A 9,557-nucleotide genomic window follows, 5' to 3' on the forward strand; every position below is an offset into this window, starting at 1 on the left:
AATAGATGAAAACTGCTAACAGAACAAAAGGATAAAACAAAGCGGTCCATTATCCAGCTAATAGAGTTTCGAGAACAAGGAAATAGAGGGAACAAAGAATTTTATTTATTATCAAAAAATAATATAGAAAAATACCCAGAACTAAAAGGGGTGATTTTCCAGACTGAGTGTCCAGATTGGTAAAAAGTACCACAGATAAGAAGTTCCTAAAATTTTCCGGAGAGGAGGGGCAGAAAGCAGGTCACTGATCGCAAGTCCAAGAGTCAGAATGGCATAAGACTTCCTAAAGGCAACTGTACAAGCTAGAAAACAAAAGCGAAGGGGTTTTCAGCCTAGAATCCACCCAACTTATTCATCAAGTGTGAGGGAAGAAAAAGGACATTTTTTTCAAAAAGAGGGGTAAAAATGAGACTTTTGCCTCACATGCATGCTTTCTTGTGATTTCTCTCATCCACAACCGAACAAAAAAGTCATGGAATAGAGGAAACTAAGGTCCAGCAAAGAAATCAGCAGGGTAAATCTGAAAGGAACCCCAAGGATAACAGACATGCAGGGAGCCCAGAGGACAAGTGCCTGTATTGGCTCCAGGAGGAGATTGTCCAAGAAAAAAACCTGTCAGGTGCTGGATCAGCTGATCTATTTAACCCCAGTGACAGAAGTGCTACAATTCTGTCAGAGGGGAGGTATATAAAAAATGAAGCAACTGGGGAAAACAAAAGAGGCGTTTATTATTCTCGCCCAACAGGGGGAAGAAAACACAATCACAGCTTTTGAGTAACTCAGCTGTAAGTAATAGTCATAGTAATGTAAGTCTGCACTATTGATTAATCTGAAAATTTTGATAGTGGTCGGAGGATGGGGAAACACACTTGCCAATGTATAGGGCTGGTGGGGTGTCGTCTGGTCCTGAGTCAGTCCAAGACAGTTAAATTCTCACCTCTCATAGGAGGGAGTCAGGAGATTTCCTCCAAGACTGAAAAAATCCATGCGCAGCACTATACATGGAGTGTGCAGGAGCATAGAGGTAAATACCGGAAGAAACGTATAGATGCCTGCCATGTGGGAATGAGGCAGTCTTTCACTATAAACCGTGTTTTCTATTTAAGTGTTTTAGTCACAGAACATGTACTTCAATAGAAATAAAAACCGATTTTTTTAATCTACAGATTTAAATACTAGTGTCTTGTTTCCTCTCATGTCTTTCTCATCTGAGATAGAAGGTAAGTTTTCACAGGTGTTGTCACAGCTGGCCCTGATTCCACAGTCTTTGCAGGTGGGTGCTGAGGAGAGAAGACCAGGGAAGACCAACACAGACTTGTGGCCAACACAAGTTTGAAATGCCTATGAAAATCCAAACAGATAAGCCAACTGGGTAGGGACAGAGAGTAGTCAGTAAAGATATGAGGGCTTGCAAGTATCAATTTGGGACAGACAGGCACATAGATTAAGTATAGAGAAAGATGTGCCTTTCCAACGCCACACAATCTCTGTCCTCCAGGAAACATGATTTTGGGAGTGAGGTACCTATTTTCCCACTAAATATTAAAAACAGCCTCAAATAACCAGAAAATGCCAGAAGTTAGCCCAGGATTCTAACTGTCCTAATCCAACAGAAGGAAATACAAGAATTCTTTCCACAGAAATCTTCAGAGTTTCGACCAACAAAATTTAAAGAAACTTAGTGAGAAATTATAGGGCCTTTGCATTACAAAACCAATACGGGGACCGCATTTCCTACCTTTGTCATCCGGGCTTTACGCAAATAGGTAAGAAGGTCTCCTCCTTCCATCAGTTCCAGGATAATGTATTGGGGTTCGTTCAGCAGACAAACTCCAAGCTGCTTCAGGATGTTGGGATGGTTAAATTTGCTACAAGGTGGAAAGACACAGGCAGGATGACATGACAGCAACAGGCACCCTGGCCCAGGACCTTCGGGAAATAGAGCAATTCTTTATCTCCATTTTCCTTCAAAACTCCTGTTTGGGTCCGGGACAGGGGTTGTTTGGTTTTTCCCTAATAAATGAAAGTCTCTTTTTCCAAGAACTGGTCCATGTGCTTGCCTTAGAGAGATGATACGGCAACCCCTAGTGGCCAGCTCCTACGGCTGGAATAGGTGATCTTTAGAAGAAACGTTTATAGGAAGTATTTTATGTTTTGGTAAAGAAAGTAATCTTAACTACTATCCTTCAGAAGATACTTGAAAGAATTACATTTTCAGTCATCCCAAGTATGTAATATAATTCTCTTCCTTTTGGAGAAACAATTCAGTCACGCAGGTTTGGCTTCCACCATTTTCTCAAGACATCAAACCAAGGAAGCCCTGATCTAATGATTAGAACCCACAGCTGAGACCCCCAGGGGCTTCTGCCTCAGGCCTTCCCTTTAAGACGCCTCGGAACACTTTTCATGACAGCAACTGACTCTAACCTTGAAGACAAGTTTACTAAGACTGAGGGTATTTTTACTGACATCCCTGTACTTGGACTTCGCTCCCTTACTCTGGATATTCGAGCCACTACCACACGTTTAGAAGAACATAAACACGTTCAAAGCCGAGCATCTTCAGACATCACACTGCTTGTTGAAGGTCAAAGAAAGGAAGAACTTTTGCCCGAGGACTGCCTGTTGGAAGTTTGGTTTCTACAGAGCCCTTGTCACCACAAACATATCTATGTTTAAACTTAAGCCATGTTAATTTGAGGCATGATCTGTGATGTCGGGTCATTCTGAATGTTAAAAATTCACCAATCAAATATAAAAGCTTTCTACCCTTCTTAAGGGAAAATGAAGCCAGTACTACCCCAATACCTCATCAGATGTGCCTCTTTTAGGAATTCAATCTTCTCTTGGTCTGTGGAGCCCTTCTTCAAAGTCTACATAATATAAAAATAAGCCAGGAATCAGTATAGCAGACATTTCTATGAGTTCAGTGGGTTAATGGAGACCATCTTTGTTTTGTTTTGTAATATTCACCCTCAAAGCTGGAAATAGATCATGGCTAATATATGCGCATGTGTTCTGTAAACTCATTCAAAACTTAGCCGGTGTTAGAACTAGTGTTCAAGTGGGAAAGCCTGAAAGACAAAAGATCAAGTAACATCTACTATTCCCTCCCTCCAAAATTCCCTCCAAAAATGTAGAAATTTTTAAAAGTGTAGTTGTGTAGGCCAGTTTCTTAATTTTCAAAGTTTTCTACTCAATATCTATTTCTCCCTGCTTCCTTGTTAATGACACTATATTTGTCTCTTAAAGGCAAGATGCCCAGTTCCAGACAGTTTGGTCGAAATGAATCAGGAAACTTGTGTTTTATAATTCTCCAGCCTTGAAAATAGGGGTGACCATCTGAGTCAGTTCTGGTCAGTGAGGTGTAAGGGGGAAACTGCTGAAGGGGAGAGAAGCTTGTGGAAAACTTCCACTTTTTGGAACATATACGTCTAAAATCATTCTTCCCCCTTACCCTGACCTGACTGAAGAACCAATGCCTGATCTTTGGCAACCATCTTGGGATCATGAGGTTAACACACGTGTACAAAGTCAAGAGAGTTTCAGATATCCTGGCTCTGACCTAACGCAGTACTAACACCAAAACCCAGCAGTCCTCTAGTTATGTGGGGAGAAATAAACACTTGTGTACACCAGGTAAGGCTAAAGTATTTAAAGCACTTTTAGATTGCATCATTTGGCAGTGGAGAGGATTCTGCCAATATTTCTGGTTGTATAGCCCTCTCTCAAAGCAACAAATTCCTAACAAGCAGTGGTCAGGATGTTGCCCAATTACATAAAAGATTCATCCTCCCTCAATGAAAAGGTTTTAGACAACTATGAGAGTCTACCCAGCACTTCCTTAAAACTACATTCAACATATACCATGGGAATAACTGTGTCGCACAGGGGTCAGCAAACTATTGCCTGGAGACCAATGCCAGCCTGTAACTTTGTTTGTACAGCTTGAGCTCTGAAAATAGTTGCTCAGTTTTAATTTTATATTTTTCCAACTTTACTGAGGTATAAGTGACACGTTACATTTTCAAATGGTTGGAAAAAGTTGAAAAGAGGATATTTCTTAACACGTGAATATGTTAGGAAATTCACATTTCAATCCTCATAAACAGTTTTACAAGAACATCACCACCCTCTTGAGTTCACATATGGTCTAGGGCCACTTCACTCCGTGAGGGCAGAGCTGTGTAGTTGCAACTGATGCCAAATGGCCAGGAAGCTCTCTACTCTCTGCCCTCGTACCGGAGACATGGAGAACGTGCTTTACACCCCTGGTCCTCTTATAGTATATTCAAAGGGAAAAACCACCTGCCAAGTCTTAGCTAATTAGTAACCTTAGAGGTAATGATGCATTAGAGAGCTTAGGGAAGAAATGGAAGAAACATTGTCATTTCTGTTGTTATGCATGGACTCCCAACTTCAGCTCTCTTTTCGCTCATATTTTATTATAGTTTTATCCACGTAAATTCATATAAATGTGAAGATCCAGCACGTCAAGGAATTAAAAGCTCCATGTTACCTTCACTGCTACTTTGGTTTCTCCACTTCCAGCTCCTAAGATGTCTACCGCCGTCCCTTCATACACTTCTCCAAAGGCCCCACTTCCCAACAGGAGGCGCAGAGTCAGTCTTTCCCGAGGGAAGGCAGGAAGACTTTCAATCTCCTCTTGGGTTGGAAGAGTACTGGAAAATAATATTTTTGGTGTTCCAAAATGCACTGGTTTACAAGTTGGTGTTGAGTGTTAGTGTTTGAGAAAGAGTATGAGAAAGAAAGAGATATCCCTTGATTTTGCAACACCGCTCTATGTAATATAATGTAATATAATGACATGGATTCCTATGTTTCTATTCCTTCCCTATTCCACCATAAGGAAGGAATATTCCTTCCTTATTCCAAAACACAGACAGAGCATATCACGTCAATTCTAGGTACCATAATCTTGATAGAAACATGCCTTTGTGTGCATAGCCTCAAGACTTTTTACTGTAGCTTGTTTTGTTGAAATTATGAGTTATTTGTTTCTTCAGGTAATCAACTTAAGTAAAAAGCTATTGCAAATTAGTAACAAATACATCTGGGTTTATGAGCCTAAAAATTTTCACTTCGGGGTGCCTGGGTGGCTCAGTTGGTTGGGCGACTGCCTTTGGCTCAGGTCATGATCCTGGAGTCCCGGGATCAGGTCCCACATCGGGCTCCCTGCTTGGCGGGGAGTCTGCTTCTCCTTCTGACCTCTTCCCTCTCATGCTCTTTCTCTCTCATTCTCTCTTTCTCAAATAAATAAATAAAATCTTAAAAAAAAAAAAACTTTCACTTTAACCATTTCACACACCTGATCTTTTGTGTACAACAAAATTTAGTATGACTACAGTAATCAACTCTTTCTCCATAACTTTTAGAAGCCAGCTCTCACTTGGAATATTATGAGAGGGAAAAAATTGTCTGCATTCAAAATGCTTTGAGTGCTTAAAAGAGAATCTTGAATATCAAATGTGCTGAATATTTCCTCAAGGAAAAGTCACCTCTGAATCACTAAATTAGATCACCCCAGTGTCTACTTCAAATCTTCCATTTGTGTATCTTCCATTTGTATAAACTTCAAGGCCTATGATTACATAATTCCTTGTAGCTGAGGCCGTAACATGGTGTCTTACATAAACCACAATACAGTGTCCTGCATAAAAAGATATTTAAATATTGTCTTTAATTATTTTGACTACATCAAAAACTAATGATGTACTATAAGTTGGCTAATTGAATTTAAAAAAAATTATGATGACAGCATAAGTTCAAAACTCAACTATCCTAAAGAGCTTTTGTAGGCAATCACCATACAACTTCTGAAAACAGACTCAGATGGACTTAACAGTGCAGGCATGGCACCCTTGGGATTCCTCTCTTCTGGATGCTTCCAGGTGAACCAATCGTGCTACCATGTTCTCTTCCATACAGTATTTATGTCCTTGTTTCATTTACTTTATAACTATGTGACAAAACACTGGAACATGGTAGAATTTTGCTTATTTTCTTTAGGATAGAATAACCACATAGATTGCCAACGATCTTAGGTCACATTTGAAAATGGAAAGGGATGTTATTAATAATCATGCCAGAATAATGAGCATAGACCAGGACAATCATGGGCAGCACGGGACCCATGGGCACTCTCTCTATAGCTGCCCACTCTTCATCTAGGTGCCCCGTAGTGATGGCCCAGGTTACATACTGTATGGCATAGCAGGCGTTAGCCAGCCCTACTCCAGCCGCCAGACCGCGAAGCTCAGCCAACTCTTTGTCTTCGTTTATGAGACCCGTCAGCCCTTCTCTGGGAGTTTTTTGACTTTTTAATTTTCTGTGCCACACTACAAAGAGAAGAGGACATAGTTTACAAAACAAAACATTGGTTTTTTTCTTCAGGAAATGTTAACACTTTAAGTGTTTACATATAAGAACACTATGGGTAGAATAACAGAATTTGTTTGAAAACTCTGTCCATAATAGAAAAACTAATTAAATCAGGTCCAAAGACTTATAAAAACTCATAACTTATACCACGTAACTTCTTATTTCACGTCTCAAACCAAAGCTTTATGCATCTTTTATTGCTGTTATAAATGAATTGAAGAATCTTAATATCAGAACTTATTTCTCGAAACCACCCTTACAGTCAACATAAACCAGAATAAATTTGCATTATAATTATTAAATAATTATTTGCATTATAATTAAATAACAAATTTATTTCTGAGTCCAGGTCTGTCCACAGTCTACTCCTATAGGCGATCTGAGGAATGCTTTCAATTATAATAGCATGCATTTTTTTTAAATGCAGAGTACAGGAATTTATGCCATTGTTGTTCATGCACACATATCCAAGCCTACAGAAAAACTATTAGAATGAAACCCACCAAATGTTAGTAGTGGTCCTCTCAGTTGTGAAATCATGGATGATTTATATTGTCTTCTTCATACAATGAGCAAATACTATTTTCATCATCATAAAAATAAGCAATTTTTGGAAGATTAAAATACAATTATGTCATAGGATCAACCATCTATACTAGAACATTGGTTGAGAAGTTGAAAACAGCAAGGATGTTTTTTAAGATGATCATTAAAATTTGAATTTTATCCCTTGGTAGCCTTTATATCCAACAGGTTAGCATTTAATTCAAGTGAAATTCCACCTGAGGGACCACGCAGGGAAAGATTTTAAATACATTTGCTAACGCAATTTTTCAAACCTGAAAAGCTGTCCCTAGTGCTTTTCATTTTTTTAAAGGCCCATTCTGGCCCCCATCCCCTGTGATCCCTTCTGAGACCCTGACAATCTGCTGATCTCTCAGTTCTCAATGTCTAAGACCAAGTGTAGCTCTCAGTCTGCATTTCTACCATAGTGCCCGGCACATGTCATGTCCTATATTGCCTTCTATATCCCACTATTTATTTTTTCACACAGGTACGTCTTACCTGCCTCATTAAATGGCAAGCTGCCAAGGTCAGCAACTGTATGTTACAGCTTCATATTTCCCTCTGCTCCCAGCAGGAGGCTAACACTGCCTGTTAGATGCGACCACTCACCAAAGCTAAGGCTGTCGATGTTTATTTTTAAATCATTGTTTCAATTTTATATTTATAAGTACCACTGCTGAGAGCCCCAGAGCAATACAAATATGTTTAAACAACTGTTTTTCCTTATTTTAATAAACTCAATCTTTTCTCATGCACTCACCCACTCCTACTAGTAAAACCACATGCACTGCTCCTAAAGGCAAAGAAGCAAATCAGCTTAGCTGTATTAAAAAAATTCGTTAAGTTCCAAATGGAATAAAGACCTTTAAATCCTGAGAAAGTCAGATATCCATAGGATGTCTTGAAAGCACAACAGGTTGTCTGAAATTATCTCATGCTCACCCACTAGAGTGACAGGTTTGAACAACGGTGATGTACACGTAGGCAAGCAAAGGTCAGATGAAAGACTCTTCATGTAATTCTCCTTCCCAGTAGGAAAGCAGACATGCAGTCAAGCCTATATGCCAACTGCCAAATATACTACAGTGATACGTGTCATTCTGGAGGGGCTGGCTTAGTGGCACAAGCATCAGCTGTGCAATACTTAGATTCCCTGGAACCACAGGTTAAGATCCTGGCAGGGTCAGCTGAAATTTTTAGCTTTCCAAGTTAACTGAAGGAGTTCCAGATATCATCTGGGTGGAATCCATGAAAAGAAATCTGAATTCAAGTTTCAGTGTGCTGTCTGATAGTTTACAACTCTGATCCGTTTGGGGAAAGAATAAAGATTTAGACTACTTAGTAAAATACTGGCTTTCTTTATCCTAAGAGAGTTTAGCTTTGTTTGTAACTTTTCCTTAAACTTTCCCTTCTAACTTTCCCTTCTATATGAAAAAAACAGACCACAATTTCCTAAATATGTACTTGAGCATTCTTTTCTGGTAAATATCACACCTTTCTTTCCTTTCTTTCTTTCTTTCTTTCTTTCTTTCTTTCTTTCTTTCTTTCTTTCAATATTTTATTTATTTATCTGAAAGAGAGAGAGAGATTGAGAGAGAGAAAGGCCAGAGGGAGAAGCAGACTCCCCCCTGAGGGGGGAACCCAATGTGGGGACTCAATCCTGAGACTCCAGGATCATGACCCAAGCCGAAGGCAAATGCTTAACTGACTGAGCCACCCAGGCACCCTATCATGTCTTTTTCATAATGCTTTTGTATGTCAGGGACTCATAATATCAGTAAGTGATAGGATGACCAAATACCTTATAATGCAAACCAGGACATTTGGGGCACTGAAAGTCCTACTAAGGTTTATACTGAAACAACAGGAATGAACCGGGATGTATGATCACCAAAATAACCCTATAGCCCAATATTTGGCCCCAATATTTCTGGGGTTGTCACTATATTTTCTCATTAAAATAAATCTTAAAAAAAAAAAAAAAAGACTTCTAGGACCTGTACATTAGCATAAAATGAAGATTGGGAAATAGCTACCTTTTTATCTACCTAACAAATACTTCTGCTTTCCTGGACATTATAAATGAGCAAGGATTTGAAATAAGCAAGTCAGATGTCTGAAAGCGAGAGGAGACCCTACAAGCCAGAGATGGGTCATCTGCAAGAGAGGAACCCTGCTCCTTCCTAACCAGTCTGTCTACCTGCCTGGAGACCCAAGCTATCCCAACCAAGGACTGTCACTGGTCTCCTATTAACACTACATTTTTTTTTAACATCTGGAGTTATTTTTCTTTTGTTTATTTTCAACTATAAGACAATCTGAAACAAATACAGCTTTTTTTTTATTTTATTTTTTATAAACATATAATATATTTTTATCCCCAGGGGTACAGGTCTGTGAATCGCCAGGTTTACACACTTCACAGCACTCACCATAGCACATACCCTCCCCAATGTCCATAATCCCACCCCACCCTCCCAACCCCCCTCCCCCCATCAACCCTCAGTTTGTTTTGTGAGATTAAGAGTCACTTATGGTTTATCTCCCTCCCAATTCCATCTTGTTTCATTTACTCTTCTCCTACCCCC

At 39.5% G+C, this 9,557-nt stretch overlaps 1 protein-coding gene across 1 annotated transcript in view; it reads right to left on the reverse strand.

Moving 5' to 3' along the window:
- LOC111147671 (ROS proto-oncogene 1, receptor tyrosine kinase) overlaps nt 1–9,557 on the reverse strand; it is a 123,896-nt gene that overhangs the window by 22,178 nt on the left and 92,161 nt on the right. Inside the window, 4 exon segments of the mRNA XM_022503877.1 lie at nt 1,739–1,868; nt 2,809–2,873; nt 4,520–4,682; nt 6,224–6,359. Coding sequence (XP_022359585.1) covers nt 1,739–1,868; nt 2,809–2,873; nt 4,520–4,682; nt 6,224–6,359 — 494 coding nt within the window.

The sequence above is a fragment of the Enhydra lutris genome, unplaced genomic scaffold (assembly GCF_002288905.1).
Source record: "Enhydra lutris kenyoni isolate GAN:26980312 unplaced genomic scaffold, ASM228890v2 scaffoldscaffold17, whole genome shotgun sequence".
In the NCBI taxonomy this organism is placed as follows: domain Eukaryota; kingdom Metazoa; phylum Chordata; class Mammalia; order Carnivora; family Mustelidae; genus Enhydra; species Enhydra lutris.